At 44.5% G+C, this 19,351-nt stretch overlaps 2 protein-coding genes across 3 annotated transcripts in view; one reads left to right on the forward strand and one right to left on the reverse strand.

The window, feature by feature from the left end:
• IMP3 (IMP3, U3 small nucleolar ribonucleoprotein) overlaps positions 1-349 on the reverse strand; it is a 3,766-nt gene extending 3,417 nt beyond the window's left edge. The window contains exon 1 of the mRNA XM_019538100.1: positions 7-349. Within this exon, the coding sequence (XP_019393645.1) occupies positions 7-218 (212 nt within the window). The 5' untranslated portion in view covers positions 219-349. The remainder of the gene's footprint in view (positions 1-6) is intronic.
• Positions 350-1,253: 904 nt separating this feature from the next.
• Positions 1,254-18,273, forward strand: PLA2G7 (phospholipase A2 group VII). 2 transcript variants are annotated; one of them, XM_019537114.1, is made up of 11 exons: positions 1,254-1,361; positions 3,757-3,935; positions 8,832-8,988; positions 9,831-9,924; positions 10,579-10,647; positions 12,214-12,361; positions 14,066-14,179; positions 14,419-14,510; positions 14,935-15,096; positions 17,275-17,423; positions 17,936-18,273. In XM_019537114.1, exons 2-11 carry the CDS (start codon positions 3,837-3,839, stop codon positions 18,049-18,051), a joined length of 1,200 nt encoding a protein of 399 aa, XP_019392659.1. In that variant the 5' UTR covers positions 1,254-1,361; positions 3,757-3,836; the 3' UTR covers positions 18,052-18,273. The 2 variants fall into 2 exon arrangements, with proteins under 2 accessions (XP_019392659.1, XP_019392661.1); XM_019537116.1 differs by having other exon boundaries at positions 3,812-3,935.
• Positions 18,274-19,351: the final 1,078 nt, after the last annotated feature.

Raw genomic sequence — 19,351 nt, forward strand, 5'->3', positions numbered from 1 at the left:
GCGGCGTGGGCCGGCGCGGAGCCCAGGTCGCGGAGGCGGCGCGCCAGGGCGCGCACGGCGCGGCTCAGCTGGTTGTAGCGCGTGTAGTCCTCGCGGCGCGGGAGCCGGTAGCGCCGCAGCACGCGCAGCTCCGCAGTGCCGCCGCCCGCCGCCTCCCAGCTCACCAGGTCCAGCCGCTTCAGCAGCTTCTGCTCGTGGAACTTGAGCTTGCGGACCATCCTGCTGCCGCCGGGGCCGGGGGCCGGGGGCCGCGCGCTCCAGCCGCCGCCGGCCACGTGGCTGCGCCCAGCGCTTCCCGTTCCGGGCGCGGGGCTGCCTTCTCATTGGCCGCTCCCCTGCGTGACGTCACGGCGCGGGGGCGGGTTCCGGTCCGCGTTGTTCGGCCCGGCTCTGTGACGTCGCGTCCGCTCTGCGCCCCGCGCGGGGGGTGCTGCGGGCCGCCCCTGCTCCGCCGGGGGGGGTGGGGCAGGGTCTCTCGGCCCGGGGCTGACACTGCACGCTGTGGCGGCTGCCCCGCTGCAGGCTGGGCTGCTTGCTTTTGTGGGCCTTTGTTTAGGCTAAGACCAAAGTGTATGTCCTCTCTGTCGTTTTGCCATCATCGTTTTCTTGGCTGGGGCTGCAGGCGGACCAGACAGTAAGTCATGTCAAGCTCGGATCAGTGCCCCGGGCTTTATGCCACTGCTGGTGCACACGGTGCCTCGAAAGCAGCCAGCTTCCCGCCAGGCGCAGGGATTCCCGGTGCGGCGTGGGCCAGTGTAACGGCTGTGCCCCTGGTGCGACACACTGCTGGCGGTCACCCACAGGTCACTGTACTTGGTGCTCTGGGCTGCAGGTAATTAGGTCTGTGCCCTGGCCTCTGGACGGACTTGGGAAACTATAAGCAAAATAGTATGCAGAAGCCTGACTTGTTATCCTAGGTTATCCCAAAGCAGCATTAAGTTGCCTGACCTCACGGGAGACGGAAGCTAGTTCTCAGGACTGTAATGGCCTGTCTGAAAGGCGTTACGCCTGCGTGAAAAACGTGTTTTCAGGTCGGTTCCTTGGGAATCAGGAATTCCTGTTGCCAGGAGCCAGCCAGTATAATTGGCTGACTTGGGACAGACTGCAGAACGCACGCTCTGAAGGACTAAGGGAACTGAACTATACTTTCAAGTCATCTCATTTTGACCCCACCCTTAAAAAGACAACACAGATAAGCAGAGCTGCTGGATACTGGCTGCTCACATGCTTTTGTGTTATTTCCTTTAACAAAAGTCATGACACTGGGAAAGCAAGAGGGACATTAATAGAAGAGCCCTTCAAATTTTCCTTTACTTTTGCATTCTGGACTGACAGGGAAACTGGAGAAACAAAATTAGTAGGTAAGAATGGGCTTCGGTGGGCTCAGCTATATTTCATTTTCATTCTTCAGTGGGCTAGCTATATTTCATTTGCAGGAAGTAGGGAAAAAGAAGTAGGATGTTATGCCATTTCTATGTCCCAGCTCTGCCTTTACGGGACCTCCTTATCCCTGCAAACGCCTGCCTGAGAGCAGCTGCAGAGCCAGGCCTCGCGTGCCTGGGTTTTCTTCAGCGCAGAGCGCGATGCTGTTCTAGGGATGATGACGGCTGGGCTCAAGCACAGGAGCAGAGGACAGAAATGCTGATCTGCATTCCCATCCCTGCCAGAGTCTGTCTGTGGTGCTTCGGACAGGTCACTCCTGTGCCTTGTCTTCCCCACTAGCAAAATAGAGATGACCACACACTCCTCTGTGGTTACTTGTGTCATCACTGACAGCCAGGAGAAGTGGAAGTTAGTATTTTATACCTACATTGCTTCCTCCTGTGGAGGAAGAAATGATCAGACTTGGACCAGAACCATAAAGAATCCAGCAAGGATTTGTCAGCGGTAGCCTGACATTCAGTTCATCAGAGTCTGGAAAGCATTTTGAGGTCTAGAATGCAAGTCATGACAGCACTGCATACTTGACTTGGCCCACCCTTAAAATAACTATGGAGATGTGCGTGTCTCTCACACACACACTCCCTCTCTCTCTTCTCTACCTCATGGTCACTTGAAACGTGATCTGAAATCCTGATAAAGTTCTTGCCTAAGTTAGGCAAACCACTAACAAACCTGGGGTTTGTATGTGGTCACAGGTGCGTATGAGCACTTGGCCTTATCTGCAGGGTTGAGGAAGTTGTGAATACTCCGGAGCTTAAAAAAAAACAGGCCAATTTTGTTGTCTTTTCCTCCATCCAGTTGCATATATCCAACAGGCTTCATGTCCTAACGGTAACTTGAGACTGTTTTTAAGCAGCTGAAGTGCTGAGGTTTGTGAAACAGCTGCTGACCACAGGTTACATATTTATTAGGGGTTTGTGATGCATACTCTGCTTCTGAATTAAAATAAAGCAATTCATCTTTTAATACTTCATTTACTGTAAGTATATGTATGTGTGTATACATACGTACATATATATGTCTAATATATATATCTAGATATGTATAGCTATATCCATATATATATACACACACATATATATACATATACACACACACATATATATATAAAATAAATGTTACTGCATGTCAAAGCAAAGGTGGAAAGGAAATAGGATAGTTCTTCAATGGGATCTCAGTGCTACTAGCAAGGGAGGTGGGGGAGCAGAAGGAAGGGATTCAGAGGACATGGTCTAGTGGAAGCTGGGGAGAGAACAGTACCAGGAGCTGAAAGGTGGGGCAGCAAAGGGATCAGAGGCATAGGCTGAAAGGCAGAGGCAGAAGGAGACAGGGGCTAAGCTGGAATGGGTCTGTGCAGGGGAGGCTAATAGAGCCCCCAGTTTCATAAAATCCTAAGTTGTATGTGTCTGCATGCATGTGTACATACACAGGATTAAAGTGACATGTCTCCCCAGCCATGTGACACAAGGAGCTGCATTAAACATGGCAGCTGGGTGAAGGGGTGGTGTTGTGCTGCCGGAAGGGGAACCCTCCAAAATGCTTCTCTCAGGCTTTGAACAGAGATGGAACTCCTACATGCAACAGCAACCTCCTGCTCCTTGTGAGGCTCATATGTCAGCTCGGAATCAGGGGAGGCCACATCAGTGCAAAAAGCAGCTTTATTTTTTGGTTGAACCCTAAACCTCCTGCAGCTCTGTGCAAAACCATCTGCTTTTTGTCTTGCATGAACCCCTGCTTGCTCCCAGAAGAGGGAGAGACTGTAGCTGTTTTCCACCATCTTAACCACTCAGCTTCCCAGTGCCCTACCACTGGGGCCTGCTGCTATAGTTTATACTCCTTTGCCAATATAACCTCTGTCTGAATCTGGCCCTTTAGTTCTGTATAAAGCACTTTACCCTCTAATGTACAGATATCTTAAAACTACTAATCTGACACTGCATACAAGTGCTACACAGCCCCATGGGACAGGAAGTGAAGAATCTGGATAAAACTGCAGGGAGTTGATTGAAGTGGGCAGAATGTAATTATCAAAGGAGGCTGAATTTTCCAAGGAAATCAGAGCTAACATCCTCCCCCTCAGCACATGTACAAAGCAGTTATCTCCCCCAGTCTCAGCGCTTCAGTCAGTACCCTGCACTGCTGAAATTATGTGATCTGTTGTGGAGGAAGTCTTACTCTCTGACACACAGCATGGTCCCTTCTGGCTTTATATCCGTGATTCCCAGATGTGTTCTTTGGACCCCGAGTGTAGCTTGTTCCCAAACCTTAACATCCTGAATCTTTGTTCTCCTGTTCTTTTTTCCATTGCATCAGTTTGCCGGTCTGAAAAGAAGAAAAGAATCTCCCAAGGTTTGTTGTGGTTTTTTAGGTTTGGCTGTTGAAGCGCCGAAGAAATGGGAACCAAGGGCACTGCCAAGTTTTACAGGATCCCTGAAGGGAAGGGGCCTTACTCTGTTGGCTGCACAGACTTGATGACTGATGACACAGATCAGGTAGGACACCTGTATCTGTCCTGTCCCTCCCCACTTAAATCACTAGCCCAGCACCAGTGTTAGACACTGACTACACGAAAAGGTCTGCTTATTCAGGTAGGAGGAAAATCCCTGCTGTTCAGAACTGGAACCAAGCCTGCTTAAGCAAACAATTTTTTTTTTTAATGACTTAACCAGCGGCATAATTCACACTGGGTGGTTTCATAGATTCATAGACATCAGGGCTGGAAGGGACCTCGGAAGATCACTGAGTTCAGCCCCTGCCCAAAGGGCAGGAAGTCAGCTGGGGTCATAGGATCAAAGTCAGCTGGTTAGCGTAGGGCAGACGGGTAATACCTCTGGTCCAAGAATTGCTGTTAATGAGCTGATATGGTGAATGCTAGGATCAAAATGTTATATGAAACTGACAGGCAGACAAGTACCTTCCTTCAGCCTCCCAAACTTTGGGGGAATGCAGAACTGGATCTAGCTCCAAACATGAACATTGTTGCATGGGCCCACCTCCAAATACAGCTGAAGAACCCAACCCCATTATCCTAGTTGAGAGAATCCTCCTAACAGCAAAGTATTTCACAGCAAATTCTTTGGGGCATAGCAGAAAAACATCTATTTCTCATGGGGCAAGAAGGATAGGGAGGGCAAGAGGTTGCCACCCAGTGGAGTGAACTGTATGGCCTACCCCTGTTCTCAAGGAGATGCATCAAGGAAAGACCATCCATACAGAGCCCTTATGCACCCCAGTGCGTGCCTTAAACTCCATCCTTCCTGGTGTTTTGGTTCCAGGGGAAACTTGCATTGAGGTCTCTATTGACTGCAGCATTTTCCCACCCCACAAGTCCCAGTGACACTTGGAGGTTGAGGGGAGGGATTGTACACAGCATTTCTGCTGCACTGAAAACAGCATCATTGCTTTTTTAGTCATGTCTGTTTGCCTCTGAAATTGGTTAGTGATGAAACAGAGCTCTTCAAAGTCTGATAGCGTAGGTAGAAAAGGTAATAACCAGTTACCAGGCCACAGCCCATACTATGCTGATTTGCATTTACAGATACCCTTGCCTCCTAATTTTCCTACATGATCACTTTTGCATTTGCATTGTATTTTTAATCACCAGAAAAAACATAAATGCTGGAATTTGTCTGCCATGATCATTGTTTACAGTGTTCATTTGCACATTTTTGTCTATGAATTTTATAGTGTGTCCACTATATCCCTTTGGGTAGTTGTAATAAAGCTTAAGGGGTTCAAATTAGCTCTCATGACTTTATCAGGTAAATGATTTAGATAATTAAAATTCTCTCAGGGCTAGTTGCAAACCACTTTCGCACATTCGTAAACAGTTGCTCATCTGTGTAATCGTCCATGGAGTAATTTCATATAACTATTACCAATGTGAATTAAGGTTTTGTGGCCTGTTCCTAAATACATTTTCAACATAAGGGCCATAAGAAAGTGTGTTGAGTAACTGAAGATAACTTTCATCCAGTGATTGTTGGGGTCTATATAATAACAGACTGACAAACTCAAAATTTCAGACAATATGGAACTTTTCAACAGGTTTATTTTAAAATAGTTCCTAATGATTCTCTTGTCATTTTGTACACAATGCTACAGTTCATATATTTAAGCAAAATACAACATGAGAGAGAAAGATATTTCAACAGTTTGGAGCAGATTCAGTAGTGCACTAACAAAAAAGCATGTTTTTATCTGCAGTTTTTAGCTGCATCAACACCTTGTTTGTTATATGAAATGGCTTGTATACAGCACCCCCCTGCGGTCTGTGTAGAAAAGCACTGGGCCGTAATTTGGGTGATTTGCCTGGTTCATGAGAAGATCCGGTGTTAGGGAATTGGAGAGGGGAGTGATCAGTAACTGGAATGAAAAAGTAGAGGGGGAGAGAGACCAAAGCAGACTTGGGAACTTTGTGAGTAGATGGCTTTGAAGGAAAAACAAATTATATAAAGCATGGAAGAAATACCCTGGAAGGCTCTTCAAAATAATATTTTGCTATAACTGTGTACAGCTTTGATCTGGAGGTGCCCAAGTGCTTTACAGAGAGGGTACGGTAGATACTGTTGGCCCAAAGGCTATTTAGTATAAAACCATCTAAGTGCTCATAGGTTTTTCCCAGTGGGTGGTTGCAGGCATTAACCCCACCCCCCTCCCAAAAAAACAATGCTTTAAAATTTAAACTCAACACAGGAGCCCCACACACACCCGCAAGAGGCATTGCATTAGCTGGACCTGCCTCACCCAATGTCTGTATCAGGCACTTTAGTGGGGCTTTTTTGGTGCTTTTATCTAAGAGCTGATTCGGCTATAGCTAAAAGCACAAAAAGTCCCACTGAAATGCACGACCTTTACAGACGCTGCAGAGCCAGGTTGAAGTAACACACTGCTTCTTCAGTAAAGTATGGTTTGGGGGTTTTAATGTCTGCAAACAGAGATCTAACATGTAAAACAAAAACGGTCGTGGGTACTGAGTGCCGGCTAATTTATTTCAGTGGGTGCTTGAGCCCTGGAGCACCCACAGAGTCAACACCTATGTAAGTGCTACTTACACATCAAAATGCAATTGCCTGAAGAGCATTTTGCACAGATTTCAGGACTTCTTGCCACCTGCACAGCTGGTCTGGTCCTTCTGGACAGCTTTGCTATGGCCATGTCTGCCCTGTGGTGATCTTATTCCACCTTGGGTAGGTCTGGAACTGTGCACAAGTCTGTAAGGGTATGGCCAGATTAAAAACAGCTAAGCCGATGTCGGGTTATGACTCAATTGTTAGGGGGATGTGGAAGACCCAGATTCCAGGCCCTGCTGCTACTGGTCCACTTTACCTAATACCCATTTCATGCAAAACATAGGAAAGCCACTAGGTGGGATATAGACCTCCTGAGGTAGAGATGACAATTTAAGGACAGTTTAAAGTATTTGTTTTAAGGCATGACTATAACAAAACTAATAGACTTTAACCAAAAATAAAAAATACTGTTCAGTAGCTGCAGGGTGTGTTACATAACAGACCTAAATCTGCATGAAGTGACATACACATACACTGAACAGCAATAAAGGGATCTTAAAATCCCAGATTGCTAAATTCTAAAAACGTAAGACTTGTATTGGGTAGCCAGCCTGCACGGAGCTTACCCAAGCTTGAGAGAAACTTCTGAGGATGCAAAGGTCTCAAGACACCTGCAGATGGAAACCTCAGCAATAACAGGAGGGTGAAGCTGAAAAGCGCCATCCAAGGGCAGAGCTCTGCTTCAGTTGCCCTAATATAAAGCCGCAGTTACACTAATGTGGGGAAGCAGATATGCCTAAATTACTGATTCTCATCTGTGGGGTGCCACCAGATCCTTTGAAGAGTGCCACAACGTGCAAGGAGATAAGTGAGGAGGTAAATAAATAAGCGCAGGCTCAAGTTTGTCTTTGCCTGAATGATACCCCATCCCCACTGCCCAGCCCCTCTGCAAGGAGGTAAGCCTGGTAATATGTAAATTAGTTTTTGGAACTGGGTGCCACTCAGTGGGCGAAAGTTATGGAGTCCAAAAAGGCTGAAAATCACTAAGTTTGTCACCCTGTGGTCAAGCTGGATCTAATTAGCTTAGAGCTCCTATTGGCTCGCTCTCCTCCTGGATTCACAGTTCCTTGCAGTTGACTATCCAGAAGGCCAGATTCAACAGGAGGATACACATGACCTATTGATTAGGATTTTGCTGGGAGGTGGGAGATGTATGTTCAAATCCACTCATCCGTGTGAGGGGAGGCCTAGAACTGGAGTTTCCACTGGAGTTTCTATGAAGCTATTTGGTAGGAGAGGCTTCCTTGTTTATCTGCCTTGTCTTTCTCCAAGTAGTTTCCACACAGTTACATGCCTACCCAGACTGCTGCAGAACACACACAGGTGAAGTGACCTCCTGTGGAGCACATTCAGGACAAGCACCCCCGCCACCATTTTTAAGCTCAGGGTGACTGATACCCAAGACACGGTGGTGTTTTAAGTAGAGTAGCTCTTGGAGCCACTCTAATTAAGGTGCCCTTAGATGCTCTTAAGCCAAGTGGGGTTTGGTCCACTGTCTTCAGTTTACAGACAGGGAAGCTGCACCGTGGAAAAGTGTTAGCAGTGCATCAAGTCAGTGCCACAGCAGGGTATTGAGCCCAAGTATCCCCATTCTTAGTCCATATCTTGTACACTAGAGCATATTGCCTGAAACTAGTCTGAAGGCAATGCAGATGCTGAATGATTCATAGACACTAGGGGCTGGAAGGGACCTCGCAAGATCAAGTCCAGGCCCCCTGCCATAGGCAGGAAATCTGCTGAGGTCAAATGACCCCTGCAAGATAAGCACTTATCTTCAGTCACATTCTTCAATGAGACTGAAGAAAAGGCACATCAAGATACTATACAGGATGAACTGAAGAATATGGAGATAAGGATAAATAAACCGGTTAGTGAATATTTTAGAGCTAGTAGGGTAAGGATGTAGGTTGTAGCCATGTTGGTCTAAGGACATAAGCAAACAAGGTTCTTAAATTTAAAATAAAAAATAAAAATTCCAACTATTTAAGTTGGTCTAATAAAAGATATCAGATTCACCCAAAGAACCTCGTCTACTGTAGAACTAGTAGGGAATTTGTACTATACACCATTTGAAATTAATGCTTTAATGTCAATTTGGTTCAAGGAAGGAATAATATATAACCAGATGCCAGCAATCACACTTGATTCGTATGAAAAATATGGTGCCATTGGTTTGGGAGACGAGCAGAACCTTTCCTACTAGCTATTTTTTTCACTGGACTGTCCCTTAGAACTTGTGGCAGGATTTTAACTTCTTAAATTCTTTGGCAGGAAGATTTTTCTTTCCTCTTGTGATTGTTTTCTCTTTTGCTTCAGTCACAGGCAAGCTTCTTGCGTCTGTATTATCCCTCACAAAATACCCCAGATAGTGAAGAAATACAGTGGATTCCCAGGAAGGAGTATTACTGCGGACTTTCAGAATTCCTTAACATGTACCGGGTAGTAGGGGAGAGACTTCTGCAATATTATTTTGGTAAGATTAGTTTATTCTCATTTTACTAGTTAAATGGTACATGTTATACTCAGGTTCTCTGTGATACGCCACATGTAAGGAATAGGTTACAACTGCTGGAGCTCAAGGTAATTCCCCATGTAGAGTTTGCACTCGTGGGTGCCTCCCGAGTCTGGGAGGGCACCTGCAAGCACCACCATCGGCATCAGCGGCAGGGCTGGAGATGATGAGTTCTCACAGGTGCTGCCATTGGCATGGGGGTGGAGCTGGCGAGCTCCCGCAGGCGGTCCCTTCGGTGGGGGGCATATACCCCCCCCCAGTGCCCTCCCTATGCATCGCCTATGTTTACATTAGTTCTCATCTCCCTACTGTGGGGCAGTAACATCCAAATGATCATGACTGCATGACTCAAGTAGTGCCCAAATGGGTGTCTGAAACTGTTCATGGTTGCAAGCACTATGGGCAAAATAAAGCCTTGAGCAAAGTAAACAGTACTAGGGAGATTTTCAGATCTGTAAAAGGCAGGTAGGTGCCAGGCTTCAACTGAAAGTCATTGAGAGTTGGATGCTTTTTGTCCTTTGAAGCCTTGCAAATTCTTCCCTGTATGCATGGGCCCTGTGCCAATTCCCTGCCCACCAGTGAAATTCTGGCTTCTGCTTAGTAATAAACAGTTAGCTTTACAGTACAAAATCCACTGAACGCCAGATTCCAGTTCTTGGATTCTCCTCGAGTACCCCTCCCCACCAAAATCAGTGGGAATGCTTGCAGAGTAAGGAAGCTACTCAGAGAGGCTGGCAGTACTGGTCTCAAAGAAATGGTTGAATGAGATGCAATACTAATTGCAAGTAACTTGTTTTATCTAGGCTCAGTGATATGTCCTGCAAAATGGAACACCGCTTTCAAACCTGGAGAAAAATACCCTCTCATTATTTTTTCCCATGGACTTGGAGCTTTCCGGTAATTCTGCACTGGTTATCACACAGTTTGTTGCCCACAGTTACAAAGGGAGAAGCGTGCCTTTGATGTAACTTCACTGAGTGTAGTGGCTATACCATGGAGGAATTTAGCTCATCAAGCTGACAGTTTTTAGGAATTCTTGAAAGCCATTTCAGTTGTGATGATAAAACATGCTGTTTTAACTGCTTGAAACAGTTTTAGAAACAAGGGGTCAGGCCCGTAGCTGGTGTAAACCAAAATCAATGCCAGGTCATAAAAGCTGAGGATCTGGTCCAGTGGATGGTGTTTTGTTGTGTATTTCTAATTTAGAGATAAAAATAATTCTTTGTCCCAAAGATGTTGTGAGGTTTAATGTTAGTAAAGCCCTTTGAAGGGGCAGAGTACTATTTCTGTCTGCTATTTTAGTGATTAGCTTCTCAAAACTGTAACAGTACCCAATATGGGACTTGGAAGCATGCTTTACTGACTTGCACCACAAAAGAAACCATTGGAAGCATGCTTTACTGACTTGCGCCACAAAAGAAACCAGTAGCAATATGAGAAAGCCAGTGATTTAAAGGGGAAACAACTGTATTGGGTACAGAGCAAAGACAATCTTGATATTGTTTCAGGAGCGATGTAGTGTGTATAACCAGACAATGCTTTTGATTTCAGGACTCTGTATTCCGCTATTTGCACTGAGATGGCATCACAGGGTTTTATAGTGGCTTCTGTAGAGCACAGGTATGTATGGTACATAGCTTGTTGGGCCTGTCAGAAAAGGTCAAGCATTTTTCACAACGTAAACTTCAAGCTCTGAACAACATCTTACAGTTCCTTACATTTGAAAAATGCTTGTTCTGATGACAAGAGAATCTTTTTTTCCCCAGAAGTTTCCTTAGTCCTTTAAGTCTAAAATAATATTTAGGTGTACACTGATAAAAGATTTTCTTGGCCGATACTGGTAGCCGATTATTCAGCAGGCATATTGGCCGATACAGATCCGATAACTGATTTACAGGATGACAGCTGGCCAGTGTAGAGAGCAGCACCCTGCAGGTAAATCTGTGAAGGGGATGGTGTGGGGGGGACACAGATCAAGGTCCCCATGGTGAGAGGAAGTGGGGCAGGAACTGGGGGCGCTGCACAAGCCCCAGCGTTGAAGTGGGACGGGCAGCTAGTCCAGGGGATCAGTGTCCCGGTGCTTAAAAATGGCAGTAGGTGTGCTTGAACTAAAACTCAAACAAGCTTTAGTTCAAGCACCACCACCACCATTTTTAAGCTCAGGGACACTTTTAAGAGCAAAGCCATGCAGGGTGAGGGCAGATGCAGGCTGCCTGCTGTGGGCTTGGGGCTCTCCGCTGTTGCCTTTGCCCTGGGAGCCCCACATTGGCCACACATCCCTTGCCCACCCAACATAACTTGCCACCTCCACTGCTGCCAGATGGGCAGGGGACAGCCAGGCTCCTGGGCCAAAGGCAGCAGAGCAAAGAGTCCTGAACCCACAGCGGGCAGCTTGCCTCTGTGTCATACACAAATATGGGGGGAGGGGGCACATGCCTCCCTGTACCTCTCTCAGGAGGTGCATGCAGTGGCCAGGAACCACCCTCCCTGTGGCTCCAACCTGCTCCCCACTCCGGCCCGGATCCCATTCGCTGCCCTGCCCAGCTACACTTCCTCCCTGTGGGGGCCTCAATCTGCCCCTGACCCCTTCCCCTCCACAGACTTACTTGCAGAGCACTGCTCTGCATGCTGCCTAGCTGCAATCCTGGCCATATGTATGCTATGGCTGTGCACATGCATATGGTGTCCTGGCCAGAAGACATTAATCGGTAACACTATCAGCTACACCGGCCAAAAGAAGCTGATAGCCAATAATGTTAATTTTCCTTTTATTGGTGCTGATCCGATATGACACTGATATATCACACCTCTAATAATATTGTTTTCTCTTAAAACCATAACTACCTCCCTATGGCTCAACTCTGCATCTGAATAAAGAAAAAGTAATTTGAATTTCTTCTCCAAGGACAGAAGAAGTTACAATAAGTATCGTATGTTAACACTTATTTTCAAATTTGCTGTTGCAGCCTTTTAATGTTAAGATTCTGGCAGAGTCAAATCAGTTCACTTTCTATTCCAATTGTATTATCTACATTTAATTATAGTGCTGCTGTAGTTGACTTCTGGATGTTGGGAAGCAGTCTTTTTAGCAATGGGGTGAAAATCCTGGTACCAGTGATATTAAATAAGAGACCCTATGAAATTAGGAAGGTGAACACACTCTCAGAAGGATTTTCTGTTTCATAGAGACAAATCTGCTTCAGCAACTTATTACTTGAAGGAGAAGTCATCCTGGGAAGCACAAGAAGAGGCTACATCAGATATAGAAGAGGAGTGGATATATTACCAGAGGCTAAAACCAGGTGAAGAGGAGCTTCCTCTGCGCCACAAACAGGTGTTTGTTGTGGGATTCTCCCCATGTCTTCTCTGGGACTGGTTAAGGCTAGCATCTATGCAAGGCCAATAGTCACATTTTCCATCCTGAAACAGTTCTGGGCTACCATCTTCTGCCACCCCAGCAATGGTCATCAGGAACATGAGCTGCAATTTGTGACCGAGCTAACTGGGCTGGTAAACGCTACTGCTATAGGCCTAGTCATACCAGCAAAACATACGTATTTTCCGATGTAACATTTTGCTCAGGGGTGAGGGCTGGACTGAATTATGCCAATGCTGCCCTATTTTGACCCAAGAAACTGGCCATAAACTTAGGGCCTTTCAGGTTGTTCCAGCTAGGAGAAGCTGACTAGATCCGATATTTCTTCTGTGTAATTCTGTTTACAATGTTGTTGATTTTCCTAAGTGCAAGGGGAATCAACCAAGCCAGGGAGAGTTTCCAAGCTCCCAACCTAAACTTCTCAGTCAGCATGCCCCCAAAAATCTCCCTTAAAGCTTTTCCTCAGTCATGCTACATTTGTTCAGGCTATGCCTGAAGCTTCATGCTCCGTTTCTGCCCTCCAGAGGGACATGTGCGTGCACACTCTCTCAAACGGCTTGAGGCATGCCTTTTCATTTGGTTTTGGAGATCATTATCTCTGCTCCTTTAAAAAGAAGCATTCATCCAACAAGGTTTCACCCCACCCATTACAATGTCAAAGCACAAGTCTTGCCACGATAAGCTGCACCCACACTAAGGGGGCTAGGCAGGTACAATATCCTGATATATACCTGCCAAGTGTAGACGTTGCCTCTGGGAGAAGTTTTCCTCACTCAAGCCAAACCCTAAAGTCAGTGGACACATTTCCATTGAAGTTAGTAAGTTCTGGATCAGGTCTTTCATGGAGTCTCTGCTGTAGGTGGCTCCAATGAGTTAACTCCTACATCCATAAAGCAACAAGTAGCATCTCGCATGCACATCTAACTTCCTACTGGAAACACCAAATTCTTGTTATTTATAAAAATCTTGATATAACTCGCCGGTATCCCACAAACAGTTCTGCCAGTTACAGCTTCTCTGATGGGGCTGCATGTCACTCCCACTTAGAAATCTATTTCCAAAAGAGTAAAAGAATATTTTCCTGCTCAGTAAAATGAAGGAATTAAAAAGAAATTCTTAAACATCTTTCTCAACATGTTAAAACTTCATGTCTGAGCTTCGCAACAATCTTTAAGTAACATTTGTACAATATAAGAAGGGCTCTCTGATTCTCATTTAAGGTCTGCCTAGTTTAAAACCAAAGCTGTATTAACACATTTTACAATTTTCATACAGTCAAGGCAAGTTGTATTGGGGCATATCAGTTCAGTGAGCTCATGCTAAGGGAAGCCAAGCATTCATCCCAACTTGAAGCTGTCCAGTAACGCTCATACAGTTGAGTCCCAAGTGGGGTATCAACTCAAAGCCCTTGTATGACTTAAATCCTGAGGAACAAATTCCCTGCACGTGCCCAAGAAAGAGCACAGCTCTCTCTCTGTTTTTTTTTAAATCAAGGGATCAAGTCTGGTTAAGAATAGGATTTAGCATGTATCTACCTAAACAAATGAGTGGTCCTATTGATTTCAGGCCCATTGATTTATTCTTAATTGTTTAACTAAAAGCCTGGTAATTTGGTCTTCCCATCCCAAAGGATAATTGTTGCTGACTTTCATGTGTGTCTAGGTGCAAGAGAGAGCAGAAGAATGCATCAGAGCTCTGAATCTCATTCTTGATATCAGTTCTGGAAAACAAGTAGCAAATCTGCTGTCCTTAAACTTTGATTGGACTCTCTTAAAGGTGAGTGAAGAGACGTGGGCTCATTTTGTTAACAGCCTGACAGCCCCGTTTAATTTGCTTTACTATGTATGTGTTTAAATTAGTAATCTCCCCAGGACAGCCAAACATTAGGCATTAGTAATTTTCCTCTCAAGCTATCCTATTGACAGCTGACATCATTCTGCAGTCTCAAGCTTTTAATGTAGATATTAATATAGTTGAGAGAGGAATGTCTTTTATAGTCTTTTTTTTTTTGGCAGGATTCAATTGATACTAACAAGATAGTTGGGATGGGTCACTCTTTTGGTGGTGCTACAGTAATTGAGACGCTCAGCAGAGAAAGTAAATTCAAGTAAGTATCATAATGCAAAAACAAGCTAGTGTTTTTTTGGGTAGAGGCACTAGCTTATCAGAAATCTTATCTATTTAAGTATTAACCAGGATTACAGTTTTCATAGAAGTGGTAGTTTTCTACTTCCCAACAACTCTTACCTGTCTGAACTCAAGAGAAGGCAGATGAGTATTTCTCAAAAAGCTATCATTTGCTGCTTTGTTCTGTGAACCTCTGAAATTCTGGCAGAACTTCTGTCAGAGATTAGGAATAAGGAATAGGTAGAACAATGGTCTTCTCACTTCATATAAAATGGACTTCCAGGTTGAAATGAAAGCATGGTATCCACTCAAATCTAGAGCCACCTACCCAGGCTTATTGCAAATCAAAGCATGCTGCAATACCATGTGGACCATTCTTTCCATATGATTGTTATTCTTACCAGGTGTGGTATTGCCTTTGACGCATGGATGCTGCCACTAGACGATGAAGTCTATCACAAGGTCCAACAGCCATTGCTGTTTATCAACTCTGAAAAATTCCAGTGGGCCACAAATATCATGAAAATGAAGAAGCTTGGCAACCAAAACAAAATGATCACCATCAAGTAAGTATTATAATCCTATAGCCCTATGATAGTCTTTAGTTGAGGATTGTTTACTTGTAAGGTTTGCAAAAAAACCATAGTACTCTAAGCATGTGATGTGCTACCACCAGCTGCAGTATGAGTGTTAGTGCCTTGCCAATTATTACAGCCTCACCCTCAGAACTTATTACAGAAGGTGTTTTCATCTTCAGATCAGCTTAGGTGAAAGTTTGAATGCTTATATTAAGCCCTACTATATAGCAAAAGACTCATGCCCAGATCCAAAGCCCTGAGTTCAGCAAACACCATACCTTTTACAGCCTTTTACTTGGAAAGAGGTACTTAAGAAAAGAAAGCAGATGTACAAAGAGCAATCGAAGCTAGACAAAAAGAGTAAAATGCTGAAGTAATGCAGGGTCTAGGCACTTTTTAATCAGAGAAAGAAGTTCCATTTATTTGGGATTCTGAGCTGTAAACCCTCTCCTGGAATCAGCCAACTAAATTCTATCTAGAAGAACAGAAAAAGACAGACGGACTCCTCTCCATGCTACCCAGTAGCCCAAGTGAGTGCTCTAACTTCCAGGATGTGGAAGGGGGTTCAGTGCTCTGGCTGCCAGGTTATTGATTCTTCTAGGATAGATCTCCAGCTGAGATTGGAGTTTTGCTGGAATAGTCCCAAGCCTTCGTCTACCTACTTCCCAGTGTCAAGCCTTAATCAACCCCAGGGGTTGGCAAAATACAGCCCACGTACCACATCTAGCCCAGCAACTGGCCAGATCCAGCCTGCGGCTGCTCCTGCAGTGCTGCATGGGGAGGGGGACGAGGAAGTTTTGGCAAGTTGTTGCATGGGGAGAGAGCTGGGAGGGGTGGGGGGCAATGCTGACCCAGCCCACAACAGCTCATCACAACTCTATGGTCCAAATAATTGCCTACTCATGGTCTACCCACACCCACTTCCAAGATGACTGGACTAGAGTTAGACTTGTGCATGTACACACACGCACACACAATTACTTCTCAGTAGCCAAGTTGGCTGTGGCACTCCCCTGGTATGTGCCAAACCAAAGTTAAAATCCCTGCCATAAAAAAGGAAATTCAATTTGGGTCTTCCACATCCTAAGCAAGTGCTCTAAACATGATTCTGGAGTGAGAACACACACTTAGAGGATCTGTACACATATTGTGGTAGAGGGACTCCCATGTTTTATGTTTTTGCTTTTATGTTCATATACAAGACCCTGGAAAGTACTATTTTTGTATCCAAGTTGGGAGCTGCACAGTCAGTAACAGCTGCAATCCACCATGTAACCTGAGTGGGACTTTTGGCCAGCAGCTCTGCATAGATCATTCACTCCCTTGGTTTATCCATCAGCTCTTTGTCCATACTACCTGCCACACTGCTCTTTCCTTTGCCATGAAGCTACAGTAATTCCACCACATTCTGGGCAGTGGAAGCAGCTATGGAGGTTGCCTTTACTAACTAAACCTACAAGTTATGCATCATAGATCCCATTTTAGGACTTGCTACTAGAAGTATGTGTAAGACACTTGAGGCAATTATTCCACACCACCTAGCACGCAGTCACACTTCCACTGGACTACTGTATCCAGTTTTCATTTACTTAACAAGAAAAGGAAGTGGGAGAATACAGTAAGTCATCAAGCATAGAACTTTTTTATTTTCTTCTTTTTTTAAGTAGAAAGACAGCCATCATTTGTTCTTCATGCTCATTGGGAGTAGGTCAATAATTGGGTTAAATTTTCCTATACAAAGAAAAAAAATTACCTATATGAATAGGAAAATATAGGACAGTGTAGGGAGGTTGTGGAATTTTCTTAAGAATGAAAGTTAAAATAGGTTAGAAAGGTGCATGGCAAGAATATTCTAGGTACATACCTCTTATCTCAGATCAGGGGGTGGACTAGGTGACCTTGGGATCCCTATGGAGTCTATGACTATTGCAGCCCTTCAGGATCTCTATTGCATACCCAAAATTCTTATCCAGGACTTTAGCAATGTTTGTGAGGCCTATATTCCAGGAAAGAACTAATATGAGAAATAGCAAGATGCAAAATTAGTACAAGTCCACACCTTCATCTCCTATTTGCATACAGTGCGTCCTTACAGATGTCTTTATTAAACGTTTTACCTTTTGTTGTATAACTGCCTTCCTGCGACTTCTACACTTCTGTTTACAGGGGAACGGTACATCAGAGTTTTCCAGACTTTACTTTCCTGACTGGTCCGTTTGTTGGAAAATTTTTCAAGTTAAAAGGAGAAATAGATCCAAATATAGCTATTGATATTTGCAACAAAGCTTCGCTAGCCTTCTTGCAGAAACATTTAGGTAAGTAACTACATTTGTTATTGTGCCTTTAAAACAGAAGTTCTTCTCAAGTTCTGCATGCAGTTAATTAGGTCTTCATCTTTATTCAGCCTCTCATGCCCTCAAAATAAATGATTTATGAAGTTTTCTCTAGGAACCAAAAAGCAAAATGTGAATTTTCTCAGTATCTGCTGGGATCACCATTACAAAGATGTACACGTCCTTTACCTAAATAGTCAGCTGCTTTTCCTGCAGCCCTGTAACAAGGCAAGGGGTTGGGAGGGTGTTACTTGCATGTGCAAACCAGGTTAAAGTGCCTCAACTCAGAAATAGTTCAGGCTTTTTTTTTTTTTAAATAGATCAAAAGCTTTACAGTATCTCAAGCTTTAGGATGCTATATTTATCAAGCCAGTTTAGAAGATTAAATTTTGGAAAGCCTCTTAGAAATAATTAAAATCTAATTAAAGGATCTCTGAAGTTCCTTCAAGCAGTAGTTGCGTTGGTCACATTTATCTCATTTCTACCTTTCAAAGGTCTCAAGAAAGATTTTGATCAGTGGGATCCTCTTGTAAATGGAGAAGGACAGAACGTTATTCCAGGCACCAACATCAGTCTACCTCCCGATCAGCCTGAGTCACTAGACGGATGAAATATTGCCATGCATCAAAAAAACACTTTGACTAACAGAAACAGTGCTACAGAAGTGACTACAGGGTTTTCTTGGGATTTTTTCTTCCTTTGGAGGTCAGGAGTGGAATAATTTAACCAGAGTGACTGTGACATAAGGTGGGGTCCGGTTACATTGGAATAGAAGTTTAAGGTTTTACATTTGTTTTAAATAATAAAATACTTATTTGATATATTGATTTTAGCCAACTGATTAAATTATGGTGTCCTAATCTAAACAGGGCCAAGCAGCTAGTTATTCAGCAGCCTGGAGAAAGTTGAAGGGGGAAGGAAGGGAAGGACAGGATAGCCAAATGCAACTTGACAGCAGAGTATAAAATGGCTTCAACCAAAAAAGGCACTGTATTTTTCCAGCTGAATTCAAACTGAAGATGCAAGACATCACCATACTTATTTTCAAGGAGTACTTTTAAAATGATATGGGTTATATGCAAAAGAATAAAAAGTGTTTAAAAACAGTTGAACATCACTGTTCTTCAAGCTATAAACTCCCAAGATAGTTAAAGCTGGATAAACTGGTAGACAAGGTAGGGTCCTTAGAACTGGATGTGCCTGAAGTTGATGTGGCGAGGAGGCAAGAGGAGTGAACTGTACAGGGCACACAGGAGTTTGCTCTGGGGCCCATTCTTATAAACAAGCAGACACCTTTAGATACTTTTAACAATAATTCATAGGTAAGGACCTACCGAAATCACGATTTCGTGGAAAATGCAAAATCTGGCATCGCTTGTGAAAATGGTCAATGTCCGCAAAACAAAGAAAAGAAAAAAAACTTACTGAAAATAAAATTACTGGCTTCCAAGAGGGAGCTAGCAGTCATCATGGTGCTGCAACTCAGCTGTACAGCCTACCTGGGGGAAGGGGTGGGGCCTGCCAGTACATGGGAGCCCAAGATGGCTCAACTCCTCCTCACTGATTGGCTGAGAGGGCTACTTGATGTTATTCAGCCCCACCCCTCCACCAATCAGCAGCAAGGGGTAGGGCCACACAATGGGCAGTCCTGGCAGCCAAGCAGCAGCAACGGGCAGGGCCACCAGGGTCCCTCAGCCAGAGGGGACCCCGACCACAATAAGCCCTCAAACTTTGTAGCTGGCCTTGTGATCTGCCCATGGGGGGGGGGGGAGGGCTGGCTGCTTTGAGTTGGGTAGACCCCTATTTATATGTTTCAGAAAAAAGTTACAGCACAAAACTAAACAGCTACATTTTAACAAGCAGCCCAGCTACCATTGACTGAAGCAGAGTGTTTGCATACAAACAACAGC

This window comes from Crocodylus porosus, unplaced genomic scaffold (assembly GCF_001723895.1).
Source record: "Crocodylus porosus isolate Cpor-Errol unplaced genomic scaffold, CroPor_comp1, whole genome shotgun sequence".
Taxonomy (NCBI): Eukaryota; Metazoa; Chordata; order Crocodylia; family Crocodylidae; genus Crocodylus; species Crocodylus porosus.

What these genes read in the sequence shown, in the direction of transcription:
- PLA2G7 (XM_019537114.1), top strand. Translation starts at nt 3,837, where the DNA reads ATGGGAACCAAGGGCACTGCCAAGTTTTACAGGATCCCTGAAGGGAAG. An exon ending in GTGGCTTCTGTAGAGCACAG is followed by an intron (nt 10,648 to 12,213) that starts GTATGTATGGTA and finishes TCTGTTTCATAG; the next exon opens with AGACAAATCTGCTTCAGCAA. An exon ending in TTCCTCTGCGCCACAAACAG is followed by an intron (nt 12,362 to 14,065) that starts GTGTTTGTTGTG and finishes ATGTGTGTCTAG; the next exon opens with GTGCAAGAGAGAGCAGAAGA.